Source organism: Podarcis gaigeae, assembly GCF_964106915.1.
Source record: "Podarcis gaigeae genome assembly, chromosome: 7".
Classification (NCBI taxonomy): domain Eukaryota; kingdom Metazoa; phylum Chordata; class Lepidosauria; order Squamata; family Lacertidae; genus Podarcis; species Podarcis gaigeae.
In genome coordinates, this window is record NC_139683.1 from 14,045,008 (window position 1) to 14,065,273 (window position 20,266).

The 20,266-nt window shown below is 41.5% G+C and overlaps 1 protein-coding gene across 1 annotated transcript; it reads right to left on the reverse strand.

Moving 5' to 3' along the window:
- Positions 1-333: 333 nt before the first annotated feature.
- On the reverse strand, positions 334-14,328 carry RNF139 (ring finger protein 139). Its single transcript, XM_083749166.1, has 2 exons — positions 13,872-14,328; positions 334-2,423 (listed from the first exon to the last, which is right to left on the reverse strand). Exons 1-2 carry the CDS (start codon positions 14,053-14,055, stop codon positions 601-603), a joined length of 2,007 nt encoding a protein of 668 aa, XP_083605292.1. The 5' UTR covers positions 14,056-14,328; the 3' UTR covers positions 334-600.
- Between the last annotated feature and the right edge of the window lie 5,938 nt (positions 14,329-20,266).

Below are 20,266 nucleotides of genomic sequence, written 5' to 3' on the forward strand. Positions count from 1 at the left end.
AACCCTTAGCAAAAACAAGTTTCTTCATCCCCAACATTTCTCTCTTTCCCATAAACATAAAAACAGCAGCAAGAGTGGTAAGTTATGCAAACCTAAAATTTTAATTTTTGCTGTCAAGTTGGAAACGATGCTTTGATAAGATTTTAAAATAACTGACATCTGTTAACCCTTATCCAATATTTTAATTGGTTTAAAGGGTGACTCCTTGAGACACTGGCTTGTTTTCAATATATCCAAAAACCATGGGCTTAAGTTTACCAAAGTGCGGGAACTTTTTGACACAACTTGCACACTATAATTTTTTGATCAATTAAGAAGTGTTTTGTTCAACTGTTTTAAAAAATATGCGAAAACACTTTATTCCATGTACAATAATGTACATAAAGTTTAAGGTGGTCGCAAAAGAGACCAGCAGTAATTAAGAGGTATATTTACAATCGCACATCACAGTAAATTGACAACCCCATTCACAGATTCAACATTTTGAGATACTGTTCTTGTGCTTAGTTACACACTGATGAAGTGAAGCTTTTATTCCATAGTTGAACTCCACTATTAACACCCACCCACAGTGTTCAGTACATGACATTTTAAACCAAGTCAGGTTCCCTGTTCTGAGTGTTCTTCGGGCAGTGTGACAGACTGACTTGAATTCTCAGTCTCTGCTTCCTCCTCACTCTCAGAACTGTCATTATCTTCATTTAGTTCATTTTCCATATCAGCAGCTGCATCTTCTCCTTGCAAAGGATTTTCATCAGGTTCATTTTCATCGAGTGCAACAAAGCCATTGTTATTTGAGATATTGAGATTCTCCTTCTCGTCGATATAAACTTTTTGATGGCACATTGGACAAGTGTCTTGAATGTAGAGCCATTTCCGAAGGCAAAGTGCATGGAAGTAATGGTTACATGGAGTAATACGAGCAGATGTAGTAAACTCGTGGTAGCAGATTGCACACACGTCATCGATTTCACGTAATCGCTCTCCTTTGACTTCAGGAAGTGAGTTGATTTTCTCAACAGCTGTCCTGCGATTGATAAAGGTTTTCCAGCCATTCTTTGCCTGCAGGTAGATGTTGAAGTAGGCATGCAGACACATCATACAAGCCCGGATTTTGCTTCCTGATTCAAACACCATGGTGTAAGCACCATTCCCAAACATTATTACTCCAAATATAAACTCAATTATATTGCCCGTCGATCGAACATAGTAGACATAATCATCAAGCTTTTCCCATAGGACATTATAGTAGCCATCAATCATAAAGAGTACATACACAGTGATAGAAACAATAACCTTCAGGCAGAGTTCCACGCAGAATGCCGTAACAGCAAACAGCCATGTATTTAGTGCATAGTGGTGCCAAAGCATGTAACTGAGCAAAATTGGAAGAACAAAGAGGCAAGCTGAGACGAAGAGCACAGGAAAGTGTCTGCGAAATGAGGACACATGGGAGGCACTCAGAGACATTAGGACAGGGTCTGTCATTCCGTGGATAAAATGCAGGACTGCGGTCAGCAAAAGGCACATGTTTCGACTCAAGCGAACTAGTCTCTCTTCTGGCTTAAGCCCACTTAAACCAGTCTGCAGGGCCAAAATAAAAAATAAAACTGGTGCCACAAAACCAAGCCTTTTGTCGTCTTCATCAGTAGATCCAATAAAGGCCAGGATACCAAGCCCCAGGTAGTGAGCTATAGATGAAATTACAGCACTCATGCCTAATACAGTTAAAGTAGAATCACACCCGCTGACAATAAGGCTGCAAAATAACTCCCAAAAACTGTCCCAAGAAATCATGTAAAATTTAATGCCTGGATCAGTTTCTGCCATTTTGATGAAGAATGTTAATACAACAGCTTGAGCTGCCAGTCTCGTTAGCCAAAAGACCCGCAAAACTGATGGAAAACGAATCCTTTTCCATGTATCTTCCAGCAACAGTTGTAATCCATAAATGCGATACATGTGCCTTATAAGAAGATAGACATACCGTGAAGAGTAGTAGAACCGTTTAATTTTATAAACTAAAACGACCAGGGTGTATACTGTCAAAATGAAGCCTGAGGTAAAGACTAAAATCTGCCTGATGTGTAACGGCAATTCAATGATCAAGCCTACAAGAGGAATCAATAAATCCAGTATGATTAGCTGAGAATATATGGACTGGATATTTAACAGTGCAACGTAGCCAATTCCAAAGGCAAGCTGAAGGACAGAGAGTGCCATCCCTAAGGAAGGTCCTTTATGAGGAAGGAGCTGAACTCCAAAAGGTGTTGTATAAGAGGCACTGTGGAAGTTTATGTGCAAAAAAGCGTAATAGTTCACCATCACTGATGTTGCGGCTAGCAGAAGAGCGGAGCTGATCGTATAAAACTTGAAAAGTGATCTTTGTGACAGAATCAGAACAACACTGGATACAAAGACACCTAAAAGGAGGAGGAAAGGAGAGTTAGTTGTCTGCACACTCTAAAATGACAATTGCTCAATTGCACATGCGCTTTGAACAAGTGTGACTGTTAGGTTTTCAGCCCTCTCTGTAAATTCAATCTACAGTTCAATTTTATAGAAGCTGTACTCCAATTAATCCAATCCTAGTAAATACTAATTTCCACGCAGCCCAGAATATCAACTCTTGAACAGGCATACCAGGGGGTCTGGCTTAATAGACTACAGTATAGTGTAAACGTCACTTTTATATGTACTGGGAAACAAAAAACCGTGTATAACTCGCTTTACTGCAATATTCGCTTACTGCGGTGGTCTGGAATCATAACTCGCAATAATCTCTGAGGTATGCCTGTATATTCACTTGCTCCAAACTACTGAGGACAAATAAGCACAATTGAAATGAGGGCAAACTAATCACATGTTTGATAGCATCAATTAGGCCACCATCTCTACATACATTGCTGTTCCTCCGTAGCAGCTCAGACCTCCTACCAGCAAGTAGGAGATCATCAACACAGAGCAATATATACCAAAGTCATTCTTGATTGGGGCCAGAGGGGGCCTTCTTAGTGATCACACCCAGACTGTGGGATCTGGTGCTCAGAGAGTTTCTTCACCCCTTCCCTGAGGGTCCTTTGCAGTAAGAGCCCTTCCTTTTTAAGAAGGCCTTGGTTGCTAGATGGGCGTTTAGTTTTTTATGGCTTTGATACTTAGAAAAAACAGCAGTAAAAACTAGATGATAGCATTTAGTATTTGTTTGTACCTTGATTTCATTCATTCTATTTCCCCTCTGCATATAGGTTGTGTTGTGTTGTTTGCTTGTGTTTTTGGTAGGCATCCTGAACTTTTTCTAAATACAGACTGTATTCACATATATCATGTAAACAATAGAAATATAACTGGGGCCGCCAGCCTTCGTGGGCCCAAGAGCAACTTGGAGAACTGGAACTATTATGGGCATCATGCACACACTGTGACCCCAACACACCACAACCTTTTTTACTGGCTACAATGAAATGCTCTTTTAAGCCTAATTTCAGTAGGGGAACTGAACCCTTTGGGTGCAAGGAAAGGCCTCTGGAGGTGCATCTTTGTCTGAAGGTGCCACATTGGCGATCAGCATTTTAAAATTACATTGTATGAAGGTAAGAAATGGTCTAGGGAAATACAACAACCATTTATGGATGAGTGAACAGCACTGTAACTGTACTTGACATCACAGCCTGTTGCTGCCTATTATACCAATTACTGATTTACATAGTGGTTACCCTTACACAAACACTGAAAACACTTGTTTTTCCAACCCCACAGCAGTATGTTCTTATACAATAAGAGTGCAAACCAGGCATTTCTTATGGTGTTTTAATACAAAACCTGCAGGTGTGTCAATGACAGGGTTAACAAGCAATATAGCCAACAGCCGAGCCTCATTATCATGCAGTTTCACTCTACCATCTGGGTTATTTGCCAAAATGGGGAAAGAAAGAACCATGTACACCACCTGGAGCTCCTTGGAGGAAAAGGTGGTATATAAATTTAATAAATAAAATAAAACCCATAAATATTTGCAGGCTGGGGCTCCTAATAGATTTTTGTGCCCTACCAATTAAGAATTTGAGGTTTTCTGATGAATACTGCTTGCCTAATCTGACGACAAGAAGGCTCATGACTGGAAGAGATCAGTGATTAATTAAATTATTAGAGCAGACATATCCAAAGTCCGTTTCGGGGGCATAATCCGACCCGTGTGGCAGTTTATTTCCTAGGTTAAAATCCTTAAAAAACCCTCAACCACTTCAACCCTAAAAAAATGGTCAACAACTTTGGCTGGCCCTTGCAGCCCTTCACTTCATCAAATCTGGCCCTCTTTGAAGAAAGTTTGGCCACTACTGGATTAGAGACTGTTTGAGCATATTACACAGATCCTAGTCTGACTGCACTGGTTACCAATTCGTTTCCAGGCCCAATTCAAAATGCCTATAAAGCCTGTCAGGTATGTTTTATTTTATGCTTTGCATGCCTGCTGTTTATTTGTTAGTAAAACTGTTTTGGCTCCCCTTCCACCTACTCATTCCTTTTGTCCTGATATCCTTGGAAAGAACTGCTGTATTTGGCAGCACAAGGGTGATATATGAATTCAGAAAATAAAAAATAAATAAAATGTAAGTATCGGACAGACAGCACAAGATGGATTTTAACTTACAGTGGTACCTCGGTTTATGAACTTAATCTGTTCTGGAAGTCCGTTCTTAAAATAAAACTGTTCTTAAACCGAGGTGTGCGCTTTCCTTAATGAAGCCTCCCGCCGCTGGTGCCCTTCCACCGTTCGGCTCCATTCTTAGACCGAGGTAAAGTTCGCAAACTGGGATACTATTTCCGGTTTTGCGGAGTTCTTAAACTGAATATTTCGTAAACAGGGCTGTTCTTAAACCGAGGTACCACTGTACTTGCTTTTACCTATGAATGAAATGGTTCATGAAGACCTCAAATTGGGCCAATGGCCCATGTATTATTACATGGAAAAGGCATATCTAAGATGAGAATTATTTGTATCATTCAAAACACTAGTCAATATCATCTGAAACACTGCATTTAGCATTGGTATTTCAAGCTAAAACTGATTTGCTTGCACAATTTATGACGCAGCCTAGCAGCCATTTGTCGGCAAGTGCTTGACAGCGCTCCTTTTTCTACTGTCCCAAGCAGCCATGAAAACAGGTCCATGAGCAAGTCTTTTATTTAACCACTCGCCTAGTCATCACTGGCAACCAGGAATTCCATGCAGGTAAGTGTGTGAGAAATTCCAACTAAACATCAGGAAGAACTTTCTGACAGAGCTGTTCAACAGTAGAATGGACTCCCTTGGGAGGTGGCGGACTTTCCTTCCTTGGAGGTTTCTAAGCGGAGGTTGGATTGCCATCTGTCATGGATGCTTTAATTGAGATTCCTGCCTTGTAGGGGGTTGGACTAGATGACCCTCGGGACCCTTCCAACTCTACAATTCTATGAAATTATCTCCAGGTCAGTGAGCAGGCTGGAGAAGAAGGGGCAGAATGCTATTTCTACTACAGCAGCTCACTCTGTTTTTGTACTGGTCACAAAGAAAAGGGTTTTACTGCCTCCACAGCCCGTTTGAGCCCGCAATCCCCCATCCCGTCTTTTTACTCATAAGCGTGGGTGTGGTGGGCAGCATTGCCTCACTTCACTATTATTATTAATTCAATTCAATTCAAAATCCTTTATTAGGCATAACACACCACACATTAACTAACAAGCATCATATACAGACTGTATAAAATACGGGCTCAGCAAACACAGTTTATCCCAGTCTTATTCTTAACTCCAAGAAATAAATCGATGAACATAGATAATATAATACAACATAGCAACATCACCTACCAATAAAAACCACTAAGTCTCTTTATCATGGCCCATTCTTTCTTCATGGACAGCACTTAAAAATTCAGCCGCTATTAAAGTAATTTCGTCATCGCTGTCCGCCAGCAGGTCCTGAACAGTTGGTTGTGTAAAAATCTGTCTATTAAATTTTAGGGCCTCAAATAATTGTCCTCTGGCACAACTGCCAAAATCACAGGAAAAGAATATATGCTCCAGAGTATCGGGTTCCTGCTTTCTGCATTTGCAGAGACGCTCTGATTCTGGGATAGCTAAGTATCTTCCTCTCACTACCACCAAGGGAAACATGTTAAATCTGGTCAACATAAACAGCCTACACGATTCATGTTTCTTCAGATTTGTCATGTATCCCTTTTGGAAATCTCTACACAAAGGGAGATTTAAGTGGATAGGAGAGCAGGTGCTGTGCTTTGCAACCTCAAGCATGGCGAGAACACTTTTTTCTGTGAGAGTCTTCCTGATATATTATTATTAATTATTATTATACTTGTATACTGCCCTTCATCTGAAGATCACAGGGCAGTTCACAACATTAAAATAAAAAATGAAAACACATGAAAATGAAAGCAAACAAAACAACACCCCCCCTTACAGGCAGAATTAAAAGGCCACAGAATATTAATCAATACAATAAATTCCACAAAGTCAGGAAAGGTAATCTTGCCACCTCAACAGTAGGGTGGGGCTGTCAACACGCCAGAATTCCCCACCTCTCCTGCAAGACAGTAAGCTTCCCCCAGCTTGTATATTGGGAACATGCTGGGAACAACATAGTCTGCGTCTCTAAGAAATGGAACCTGAGTGAACTGTAGGTTTTCAGAGAGTCAAGGTGGAGGAAGGTCAGAACTGCAACCCCCTTTATGAGTAAACAGCACACAAGTAAAAATGCTTCCAGGCTGGTAACTTTGGGGAGCTTACTAACAGGATTGCCGTGAGCCCTGTGGGATTATATTTGGCTGGATGGGTCACAAGTTATTCAGGCCTCACTTAAAGGACCGTTTCAATCAATCTGGAAAACAAGCAGCAGCGACCAGAATGATCAGAGGCTGCTGAATGCAGATTAAGAGCTTGGTCATGCCTTACAAATAATTATTATTGGAGAAGCACATGAGTTATTAGTGCACTGAACTGAAGCTAACTCATAAGGAAAATTAACAAATCTGTTTATAATCTAATAGTGATCGTTATTTCTCAAATCCTCTTTAGCTGAGACGCAATATGATTGTACTCCATAAAATATTGGTGGTGGCACTGGCGAGGGGAATAGCGCTATTAGTTTTAAAAAAACCAAAATATATACTTTTTCCATTATGGGGTTTTTAAAAAAAATGATTTACAGCCACTAGTTAGTCATAAGAGCAAAGAACCTGGTTTCAAAACAAGATAACTTCAGATAGAGTATTCATTGGGTTTCAACTATTGCCCAATGGGCCAGAAAGAGTTCCCTATCATGTGATGTGGGATGAAGCAGTGGACCTACTAAGATTCTTTGGTGCATTCAAGGCAAATGGGTAAGAAGTGCTCGAGTGGTATAGTAGTGTCTCCTCTTCTGGCTTAAAATAACTTGTTTATAACAGTGACCTTTCACTCATATTGGACGGCAAACCTATATTCCTCCCAGAGGAAAGTAGTGAGACGCTACTTCTATTCTTTCCAAATTGGAATGAGGGAATAAACTTATTTGGACGGCTTTACTAGGACAACATTTATTCAATGTTCCTGTAAGGCTTGGCGGGAACAAGAATTTTGGATCAAAATATAGTCCCTAGAAAACAAAGGAAACGTCAAGTGAAGCTTGTCTTTTTTTAACTGTTTTACTGAGGTGAGAGTAACCAGAGTATGCAAAGGTGTGGTAAATGTTAACATTCTTTATACCCATGTTTGAAACTACCATTGTTCTAGGTGCATTTTGTGACAAGGAATTTTATTAGTGTGAGCAGTTTCTGAGCTCTGGGCACAGTTCTGAACGTAAGATATCAGATTAAAACTGCAGAGTGGAAATAAAGGAAGACCTTCTTCTGCCGCCCCACTTCTAGCCACTCTCTGAAGACTGGAGAAGAGACCTTCTTAAGAATATTAAGGGGTGGGCAGGGGAAGGACTAGACCATGTGAAAAATGAACGTAATGTTTTAGCTGCAGTTCATTCATTTTCAGCTTTGTATTCTTGTTATTAAAAAAGTGCACCTAGACATTCCGTTGTTGCGCCCATAACCTAGGTTTAAGGTGCCATTTAGCTCCTAGTTTTCCTATCTCAGTTTCTAACATGGCTTTACACACTGTATATTTGTATTTGGACATGAAATTACTGCAAAGTGTTCTGAATAATGTGTAATTGGACATGCAATTCTGACTTCCCAATAAAAGGGGGAAAGCTGATGTTGGCTTCTAAATCAAAGGTGTCTCAATGAAAAATACAAGAACCACTATCCTAGTAATTTAAGCAAGGGGAAATAACATTTTAGATGTATATCAACTGCATGATTATTCAATGTGTTTTCTAAGGGGAAAGGTTATAGGACTGCCAAATGATCTCTGGCTGAGAGATTAACTGCTAAATATTATATCTCTCAGGAAATTGTCTTTTCTATCTGTAATCTCATTATACTAGCTACAGTGCCCACATGGGCCGGCAAATAAGAAGCTTATCTATAGCCATATATTTGAATAAGGGAATAAAGGTAAAGGGACCCCTGACCATTAGGTCCAGTCGTAACCGACTCTGGGGTTGCGGTGCTCATCTCGCTTTATTGGCCCCAGTTTCACCAGCGATGTACCACAGATGAAACCACCATCGCCTCTGCCCCGGCAGAGGGAGAATCAAGCTGAATCAGCGAGGAGCGTGCTGCTGCCCTCGCCTCAGCCAAGCAGTTTTAAGGAGCCCCTGACCCGCACAAGCCAACGACGGGATGGGTGCTCCATTAAAGTGCTCCCCCTTCCCAGCTGAGAGAGCCCCGATTCCACTCCTGCTTGCCCAGGAGTAGGAGTGGGAGCAGGACTGCTCAGCTGGGGAGTGTGAAGTCGACTGGATATGGAGAGAACTGTTCATTTTAGGCTATTCATAAATTCATACGTGAGTGCAGATTATGTAAAACCATTTGTACCTCCAACATACAACTGCTCTATATAATTACAAAAATATTCTCAGTATCTCAACAAACCCAACAAATATCTAACTCCTTGAAGATAATCTACCATAGCATTCTGAAAATCAAACTCTCTACCATTCTCTCTCCAAAATTATATAAATCGGTGTCATTTTGTTTGAGGAGTATCTGAAGGAATTCTGGTCTCTTGATAATCTTCTCCGTAATTGCAATAACACATACTCTAAGTAATCAGGTTTTCACTTCTGGGATTTTATCATCCTTCCAAAGTCTAGCCAAAACATTTTAGCTAGAACTGGATACAGTCGTACCTCATGTTATGTTTGCTTCATGTTACGTTCTTTCAGGTTACATCCCGCGGCAACCCGGAAGTCCTGGAAAGGGTTACTTCCGGGTTTCGCCGCTTGCGCAGAAATGCTAAACCGTGCTTCGCACATGTGCACAAGTGCCAAATCGTGCTGCACACCTGCGCAGATACGGTGCTTCAGGTTGCGCTCTTTTCATGTTGCAAACGGGCCTCCGAAACAGATCCCGTTCGCAACCAGAGGTACTACTGTATTGGATATGAGACATGGTCAAAAATATGCAATAGAAATGAATTCTAAGAATTCTCTGCAAATGAATAAACACTATGACCTATCATAATACATCAATTCCTTAAAATTTCTGTCCGGTAAATCACTCACATATATTTCCACTATCCTTTGACTAGAGTTATGGCCCTGAAACAAAATTGCAACTAGATAGGAGGAAAACATATGAGACAACCCAGGGCTTATCTGGACATGACCCATAAATCACAGTATCTGAACACCCTATTGATTCCTAGAAGAAGCAAGCACATCCAAATGTTTAAGTTCAATTTTTAGACTTCTTATGAAAGCTCAATAATACACAACCTTCTCCCTGACTATGAAATACCCAGAAGTCAAATTGTAATGTACTAGGGACAATCAGCTTCTATCTCTTACCACAAGCAAAGCCTCCCACAATTAGTTTAGCAGACCATGGTCCCAATCCAGAGAAGTCACATTCCAAAAGTCCCCCTGAAATTAACGAGATGTGCTTAATGCAGGTAAATGGTACTAGTTTCAGCAGAATTAAGCACAACTAACAGCCTCAACTGGGGCCCAAATTAATTCATAGTTCAACACTTTCCAATAAATTATGCTGCAATGTTGTGTGCACCTGCTATTAAGTCCCATGGAAAAGAATACATCTGCGTAGACATGCATAAGATTGTCTCAACTTCCTTAAAAATCTTAAGAAAAGTGTTAGTTTAATTTTTTCTGAAACACAAGGTCCCACGTTATTTATAGGAGGAAGAACGGGGGACAAGATAAAACAGCAAGGGCTTTTATAATATGGCTACTCTTTTTTAAATCAAGACTTTTAAATAGAAGAAAAAATAGCCCCTATACAAGCTGCATCCATTTTCTAGACTACACTGATCCAGATTTTTATTTTTTATTTATGCAATTTCTATACCACCCTTTATCTGAAAATCCCAAGGCGAGCCAGATGAACAAGATGAATGTGGCTTATGTAAAATTTGAGATAAAGAAGGAATACAATTCTAAATACAAGGGCTTCCATTCTAGACTCTCCTCATCCCCTAATCCTTTCAAGAAAGGATAGTTATCAAATGGCCCTAATCACTTAATCTTATCATTTTACCCTTAGCAGAGATCATCCAGTAACTGACCTGATAGATCTCATTTATATAAGATTAGCTTCAAAGCACTCAGTTTTGATGCATCTTCACAATGGAATGATAATAGACATGTTTAATTACATGTTTACAACTTTACCACCCCCTCACGTCATTATCACACAAACTATGACCATGGAAACTGAAGCACACAGCACTTAAAAGCCTCACCCCACTATGGGGGGAGGGAATTCCACCTCTTTTATTATTAGTGTTTCTATAGTAAGTGATGAGTCACCAGTTGAGGTTACACCCCCTGAGTATTATGCTCTGCAACACCCTTTAGCTGTTATTCCAATGTACTACAATGTACCTATTATTCTGGCTTAATACCTATCAGGCCACGTTCCAGACACAAATATCAAGCTTGCAGAACAGAACTAGGGTTTACCCAGTAACACTATCACAACTGTCATAGTTTAATCTCCAAACGAAAGTACTGTATATGGCAACGGGGAGGAAGGCAGGGGCAAAAACCAATTCCACATTTGCATACTGCATTGATGTCTAGTTCAGAGATCAGACATCACAGACTGCTCAGAACTTGTTTATACAGATCAACAATTTATATAATTATTATATTATTTATTTATCTTCTAAAACTCTTTCTGCTTTGTAAGATTATAAAATCATGAATGGGAATAACATCTCAGAAGGTATGGAGAAATCCAAGAATGATTTGAAGCACCAAGGGTTGTAATATGCAATATAGGTTTCTATACACCCTGTATGGTACGCTCTTCCAGTCTCAGTAAAGCATACTTCTGGTGATGTGATGGAACTTCACTTCCCCCCTAGTAGTTTTCCATATGCCCTTTAAATCTTCTCTGCAGAGTTGGTGGATCCTCTGGGGCAGATTTTTAACAGAGAAAGGTGAAATCCCACTGCACAAACGGCAGTCTGCTAAGGCAATGCCATACAACTTAGCCTCACTTAGGAAATGTGACGTCAAGTTTCATAAAAGAAAAGTCCATCTGTCCCCACCACCACCACCACCAAAGTATAAATGTGCTCTAAGCAAATCAGCGGATCTCATCAGGCTAACAGTTATGGTAAAACTCAATTATGTAAAAGCTTTTATATAGCTCTGCGCTAAATTAAATTGGAGCTGACAGGTAAATTCATTAGAATGTAATTTGGAATGCAACATAAAGATGAAAGAATGAGGAAGATATGAAGAGCCGTTTAGCATTTAGGAGCTATCTACGGTAAGTAGTTTTGCTAAAAAGCTATTATAAATGAGTTGTTAACAGGCAATATCCTGTACCAGATGGTAGTTCACAAATACATGTGCCATTCTTATTGTTATTATCAGCTGCTTTTCTTCACAAAGTTACCCAAAGCACATGTTACTTGTGGCATATAAAAACCACTTGAAAGTGGGGGAAAGAGAAGCAAACTCTGTTCTACAGTATTTATCAATGCACATTTATCTGATCATTTGGGGGAGATTTTTATCACATGCAAGCAGATAAATGACTGTTTTCAAGTCTGGTTCCACACCATTTCATGTGACATTTCTTGCACGAATAGCACTTATGTGCAGGAAAAAGCAAGCAAACTGTTTTATCATATACAAAAACCACGCATAGCTATTTTGTTGCCTGTATGTGACTAGTTATCTGAATAATATTGTTCTAAACAGACAATTGCTATCTAGGTTAGAATCACAGAATTGTCCAACGTGGGGCTTCAACCCATGACCCTGCGATTAAGTCTCATGTTCTACTCACTGAGCTACCCCAGCACAAACTGGAAACTGGTTCTGCTTGAACCAAGATATGATGACCAAATTACCAGCAGGCCTATTGCAAAAAAGCAAAGGCATTGAAACACTAGAGGTTATAGTTAACAGTTGGGCAACCTTAGCCCAACACAAGATCATAAAAGGTCATTTTACAGTCAACAAGCTGTCCCTGGCAAATGTTTAGCAAACTAGGCTCTTATAAAACTTCCAGTGCTTGGGACTAGCTTTCACTACTCTTAATTTTAGGGGGGGAAACCTATACTGTAGTTATTTTGACTGAAATTTAAAGGATGGTAGCTTAGCTAACAATCCAAGGGAAGAAGGAAGTCTGACCCAGGTGTCAGCATTAAATAAACTAGGGGTTTCCCAAACTGTAGTTCTGTGCGCCAACAGTGATCCACAAATTTCATATTGATCCTTAAGTGTATTTTTATTGTGTTTATGTGTGAATACAATCTGAATCTTACCATGCAATGCAAACTGTGATATAATAAAAGTTAGAAAAGAAGCAATTAAAAAACAATTAAAATAGACAGCATCTAGCACAGTGTGTCACAACTGTGACAACAGGTAGAAAAATCATTAAGTGGTGCACTAAGACCAAGTGATCTGCGGGAGCAAAAGGTTTGGGAAGCCATGAAAAAAAGAAAGTGGACACATCTCACTGGAAATCTGGGTGTGAGGAAAGCAGAGCTAGGAAAAAGAGATGCATTCACTGTGCAAAAAAACTACAGTAAACGTTTAGCCTATTCCAGCCAGATCAATAAACGTACATTTTCACCCTTTAGCATCCTTCAAAAGTGCCCTTCACACCCCTAACTCTAAATGGCTGAAGATGTGCTGCTGTTTCAACACTTACTTCTGGGTCAACCGGGGATTAGCAAACATCCTTTTACAAGGACAACAACCACAACCACCAACCCGGTGCAGTTTTGATGCTCTCAAGGGGAGAGGAGGTGGTGGTTTAGGGAGGATTCACGCCCGAGAAAAACAGGTAGGCGATCGCCCTCTTCTTTCTCCAACGCCAACTAAAAGTAAAAGTAAGGTGCCGCACAAGGAAGCGCGGAGAAGGCACGGCGACCGTTCACCACAGAAGCTTCTTCCGGGGTGGCGGCGAAAAGGGTTGGAGATGTATCCTCCCCTTACATAAAAACCCTTCCTCTCCACCTCCTGAGCAGCCTATAGGAAAGGAAAGAGGATGACAGAACTGTATCACAGAACTGTAGAGTGGGAAGGGCTACCCGGGGGTCATCTAGTCCAACCCCCTGCAATGCAGGAACCGTTTGCACCACGTGGTGCTCGAACCCGCGACCCTGAGGTCTCGTGATCTATACCTACGGAGGTAAAATTGGGACGGAGGTGAGGTGTGGAAGGCCCACCCACCCCCACCGATAGGCATATAAATGGGGTGCTCGTGAAGGGTTGGGGTGGGGGAAGGGTCTCTCACCCATCAGCCGCAGCAGCCCCCCCAGGAGGCCGGCCCACAGGGAGTCTCCGGGGAACACCGGGGACGAGTTGAAGATGGCGTCGATGAGGAAAAGGCTGGGCACCCGCAGCGCCACCTCGGCGCCGGCCCGCAGCCACGGGCCCAGCCGCTGAGGCGGCGGTTGAAGGGGGCCCGGGGCCGCCATCCCCGAGACCCCGCCGCCTCCTGTCCGTCTCTGGGCGGGCGGCGGGGGGAAGGCAGAGAAAGGGCACGGCGATGACGGCGGCCGCCAGTTACCGCCGGGCTCTCGCCGCCCGGGACCCCGGACGCAGGGACGTTGCCGACGCCGCCGACACCAGCGCTCGCGAGGAGGCCGCCGCCATCATGTCCGCGATGCCTGCCTGCCTCTTCCTCCCTCCTCCTCATCCGCCGCCCGCCAGCCAGCCGGCGCGCGCCGCCGCCTCCTCCTGCAGCAGCAGCAGCGACGTAGCTGCCGCGGCCCTCTCAGAAACAACGCGACGGGCGGGGGGGGGGAGGGGAAGTGGGCGGGGCCACGGCGTCCTGCTCGTCACAATGCCCCGCCCCGCCAATAGGCAGCCGGTGCTGGCGGCGGCGGCGGGGTTGGTGGGTGGAGTTTAGGACTAAAAAAACCCCTCACCCATCACCACCACTACCAAGGGTAACTGTCGAATGAGCGGCGCGAGCGCACCTCGTACCCGCCAATCCGGAGCCGCCAGCGCCGTCGCCGCGCACGCGCTCGGAGGTTTGTTTTTTTTCGCCCCCCTCAGGCGAGTTGTTGGTCGCCGTCGTCGTGGGTCTGACCTCAGTGCCTCCTAGCTGAGGAGAGGGAGCGTGTGAGGGAAGCCCGGCTCCGAGCGGATTCTTCCTCAGCAGCGTTTCGAATTATTTATCTGATATAATTTATACACTTGATTGTAAAACAAGCCACACAGGCAGACCTCAAAGGACTTTGCAAAAAGATGAGGCAATAAAATCGTAGGGAAATTCACAGCCCTACTTTGAGGCATACTAAAGTTTAACATACTAAAACAGGTTAAAGTTCACCTCAACTTTAAGCTTCCTCTGAGTAGGCTTGTCTAAACGAGGATGTTTTTTTAGCAGGCGCTGAAAAGAATAAAAGGCGCCTACTTTTAAATAGCATATTTATACGCAGTGCCGGATTTACGTATAAGCTAAACAAGCTATAACTTAGGGCCCCACTGTCTTGGGGACCCCAAAAATGTATAGAAAAAAACTGGATGTACATTTCCAAAATATAAACAAAATAAAACCTACAAATATTTCATGTTACAGCAAGTTTCTAGTGACTAAATTATGAGTCTTTGTAAATTGTGTTTCTAAAGGAACTTTTGTTATTGCCAAATGCCAATGTGTTTGCATTATTAAGTTTGTTTTGAATAAAAAGTCATTTTAAGTTAGAGCTTAATCATTATTTCACTGTTAATATACTTCTGAATTGTATTTCAGTGCAACAATTACTTTGATAAAATACATATTTTGTTGTGTTCAAATGGCTTTAGATACCTATTAGGTCCTAAATTACCATTTGGCATATATTCAGCACACAAAAAAGCGACAATTTGTTGTTGACAAAGGACAGCTGGACATATAAAGGGCCCCATTACATTCAGTAGCTTAGGGCCTCATCAAACCTAAATCCAGCCCTGTTTATACCCAGATGAACATAAGAATAGCCAAAAATATAAGGCGTTTGTGGGTTTTAGAAGCATCTCGCTGGAATATTGTTGGAAAGGATGCTGCACCTGGTGGCTGACCTGATCCAAAAAGGGTTCTTGTTACTGCGATTACTTTCATGGCGTGTAATTGCTGGCACACCCAAGTAAATAATTTTAGACATTTTAGTTTTGAAATGGAGTATACATTTTCCCTCCCCCATCAAAGAAAAACAGCCATGTTGTTTCCCTTCTCAAATCCCAAATTTAGATCCCTTCTTCTGGTGAAGAAGGCCCAGCAGAGAATTTATTTCCTCAGACTTTTAAAGAAGAACAATCTGAGTGAGAGACTGCTGGTGTCCTTCTACCGAGGCTCCATAGAGAGCATTCTCACATACTGTATTTGTGCCTGGTTCTCCAGCTGTACAGCTAGGAAGAGGAAGGTGCTCCAGAAGGTCATAACCACAGCCCAAAGGATTATTGGTCATCCCCTCCCATCTTTGGAAGAACTGTACGGTTCCCGTTGTCTTAGGAAAGCAAACAATATCCTGCAGGATGCATCTCACCCGGGACACAGTCTGTTTGTACTACTGCCTTCTGGCAGGAGATACAGAAACATCAAGTCAAGGACAAATAGACTGAAAAATAGTTTCTATCCAAGAGCTGTGGCCTTCTTAAATGCAGTAACTCGATAGTGTGACCTGGGAGTTTGATGGGTGTGGGTGTGGGTGTGGCTGGAATGTGGTTTGTTTGGTTGTTGTTGTTGTGTTGCTTTTGTTGTTTTTAAGGGATGGCATCCAATTTCGTTGCACTTGTGCAATGTTGCACTTGTGTAATGACAATAAAGAATCTATCTATCTATCTAAACAGTATGTTGTTGTTTTTCAGAATTTCACAACGAAATATATAGAAGCAAAACGGTGGGATGTGGTCCCAAAGCAGGCGAGTGTATTCAAGGGCAACATGAAGCCTGTTTAGTCAGAAGTACGTTCCATTGATTCCGTGGGGCTTACTTCCAAGATAAGATTACAAGATTACAGCCTAAGGTAGCAGTCGTATACACAAAAAGCTGGCATAAACCAAATTGGCTTAAATTAAGACAGCATTGAGTTGCACCAGATCCAAACTCCGTTCAGCCACAGAGGGACTGGTGTCTGAGCCAGCCTAAGCCTATTAGAGGGAGCACAAGCCTTTAGGATAGTGTTTGAGTTATGCCACTATTTTTGCTATCTTCACTTATTCTGACTTGCTAGGTCAAGTGACTAAACTGAACAGGCTTTGGATCCATCCTAACTGCCTCAGTTTGGTCCCATCCCTGGAAAGCCCATTTTTTGCATGGTTTACAACTTGCTTAAGATACTCTGGGCTCTGCCCAGGTGGCTGGGTTCCTGCTGAGCTGGGATGGTGAGATAAGCCACCTTAGCCCCAAAACATTTGAGACAATAAAGACATGCTCTCATATGAATCTGCCTGGGCTTTGTGATTGGCCTCTGGAGCTTAATCCTCTGACCTGCTGTCAAGAACCATCAGACTGGCTGGTACTAGGGCAAAACCTTTTCAGCCTCCACAGCTTTGAAACTTCATTGTACAGGAAGTATGTATTAGTTTTAAGTGAATGTCAGAAAAAGTTTTTATTGGAATAGTTTTTAATAGCTCAATGCAAGCTTCATGTTTTAACTGTTGCTCTTTTGATGGTTTTAGATCTGGTTTGTTTTAAAATTTGCGATATTGTATTCTTAATTGTTTTGTAAAGCACCCTATGAGAGCTTGCACCTTAAAAGGCGGAATATAAAGAATTTCAATAGAAAAAAACTTTGAATACTACTGACAGAGGATGATAAGCAGACATAACTTTTGCGTTGGGGCCAGGCAAATCTCTAGAGCTGAGTTATCATGTATGTACACGTAGAACCATGAAGTCCTAGTACCAAGCCCTCTCATTCGATATCCTCCCCCAAACAACTTGGTGAATGGTTGTGTACAGTATTATATAACTTGCACAATTATATAACTTACTAGTAAATGAAGCTTGCATTCCACAAGTGTAAATACACATTCCTGATTGATACTGAAAGCCCGTACAGCCCCAAACCTAAGCTAGTAGAAGCAACAAAATTCCTACACCCAGACATTCTGTCCAGTATGCGGTTTTGGCTCACTCTCTGTTGGAATGCTCCTGGCCTGTTTTATAAGAAAACTTTTTTGCTTTTGGGATTTACTAGAAGCAAAATACCACATTTTCAATAGCATGTTTAACTCATCTACTTTGTTGTTGTTGTTTAGTCGTGTCCGACTCTTCGTGACCCCATGGAACTCATCTACTTAAGGCATACCTAAGTACAGACAAGAATGGGGCCATACCTTTTAGCCCTGGCCCCGACATTGGGTGATTTTTTAAATATAGCAACCCTGTGTTATGCACAACTGCCTGTATAGAAAGCATGAGATTTTGTGTGTGTTTAGCAGCTGCCTATAGTTGGGACGCCTGGCCAACCTGATGTTACACTACACAAGTTATTATTTAAATTACATATTTTAGACAAACCCTTAACTAATAACCAAGCAGGTTTTTCCAGCAATGGTAATTTTTTTATAATGCATCGGAACAATAAACATCAACGTTAGTAAAGGTAAAGGGACCCCTGATCATTAGGTCCAGTTGTGACTGACTCTGGGGTTGTGGCGTTCATCTTGCTTTATTGGCCGAGGGAGCCAGTGTACAGCTTCCGGGTCATGGGGCCAGCATGACTAAGCCACTTCTGGTAAACCAGAGCAGCAAACGGAAACGCTGTTTACCTTCCCGCCAGAGCGGTACCTATTTATCTACTTGCACTGGCATGCTTTCAAACTGCTAGGTTGGCAGGAGCAGGGACCGAGCAACAGGAGCTCACCCCATTGCGGGGATTTGAACCGCCAACCTTCTGATCAGCAAGTCCTAGACTCTGTGGTTTAACCCACAGCGCCACCCGCGTCCCCCAACATCAACGTTACAACCTTACAAATTCTTTTTCTGTATTTTAATTGTATTATTATTTCACTTGGATGAACCAAAAGAAACACAAGGGGTGACGAAGGATTGTTTTGAAACCTGTGGGCCATCTTTTGATCTCAGCAAAGTCAATCTCAGTTCCTCTTGCTTCTGGGCATGAAGTCTCATAAAAGAGCTATGCAATCTTAGGCAATCTATTTCATAATATGGGTGCGCAATACTGTTGCCTAGTCAGACAGATTCAGCAAACAGTGGTTTATTATAAAACAGAAGTGGAGCCAAAAAGAACAAAAGTATGCAAATTGCAAAATATAGATTTTTCTTAGGCAGATACTTTCCTTGCTGCATGACTAAGAAAATAATTACTAAGCAGGACCCCCAAAAATAGATATTTATGGGTGCACTTCATTTTTAAAACCTTGCCCCTTCATGATTAGATAATGGGCATCAATCCACTGCTGATTTTTTTAAAATAATATTTATTGAAGTTTTACAGACAAAACAAAATTACAAAGTAAGAAAAGAAACAATCTCCTGCTGATAGTACAAACCATTATCTTAAAAATCAGAGAGTAATCCAGATAGGAGTTGTAAAAAATACATCAGGGCAGAGCATGGAAGACATCACATACCCAACTTGTAATTACTGTAGTTTCCCTGGAAACATGAATAATTACCATGGAGACCAGCAGGCAAATAATACCCACCAAAATATTGGGGGGGGGGGGGACCTCCTGAAAATAAATGGTCAGGAAAAAAGAATGACAGATGCCTCCTTCTTTGTGACAGGTGAGATTAAGTGGAGGGAATTTACTTTTGCTGGTTTCCCAAAATGGGAGTGTGGGGCATTGTAAATTGCCATTTACCATGGCAAGGAAATTCAGTACAATAACAAACCTGTTATCTATTTTTAAGGAACGAATGTGATATATGTGCCTTTATTTTAGAGGTTAGTGTGTTGCAGATTATGTGCATGCTAAATTTCAGCTTACTGTGTGGCTGGGAAGAACTTAAACTATTCTTTTTCTCCCCACCACCATTTTTTGCCGTGAGAGGCTGGACATATCCGGAATACTGCAGTCGGCAGCAGTATTTGCTCCAAAACAGCTTTTTTGTCCAATTTTGCACAAAAAGCTCAATAACTTTTGGCCAAGACTAAAGAAAAAGGAAAAAAAAAAAAGGAAGAAGCCCAACAACTTTGCAAAAAAAAAAAATCAACAACTTTTCTGTCTGGATTTTCACTGTTTGAAACATGGCACATTTTTAGTCTCTAATTTTGAATGAGTTCTAAACAGATCCAGATTTTAGGTTTTTGGTTTGGGGGTGGGGATCTTGGATATTTGTGGCAAATTTCTGAGCATTAGCCCAGTGTGAAACCCTAATACCTCTGCTGTAATTCTGTAAATCAGTCTGAGAATCAGTAAGGCTCAACTGTGTATACATACTGTAATTTTAGGTTTCTGCGTTGCTTCTGTTGCAAAAGCTAAGCTGCTAAGTCATGCTGACACTAGGAAAAATCATTTTTGAATGACAAATCCCCATGAATTTTCAGGACTGATCTGTTATTTATTCATTTACAGTATTTATAATAGATAGATAGATAGATAGATAGATAGATAGAGATTATAGATATAGATATAGATATAGATATAGATAGATAGATATACTGTACTGCTGTATCTTAAAAATATATCACAGTGTATTGCAACAATATAAACCAGACAATAAAATAA

Coding starts and splice junctions, on each gene's coding strand:
- RNF139 (XM_083749166.1), bottom strand. CDS start 14,055: ATGGCGGCCCCGGGCCCCCTTCAACCGCCGCCTCAGCGGCTGGGCCCG. Junction 2,424..13,871: donor GGGGCTGCTGCGGCTGATGG/GTGAGAGACCCT, acceptor TCCTCCTTTTAG/GTGTCTTTGTATCCAGTGTT.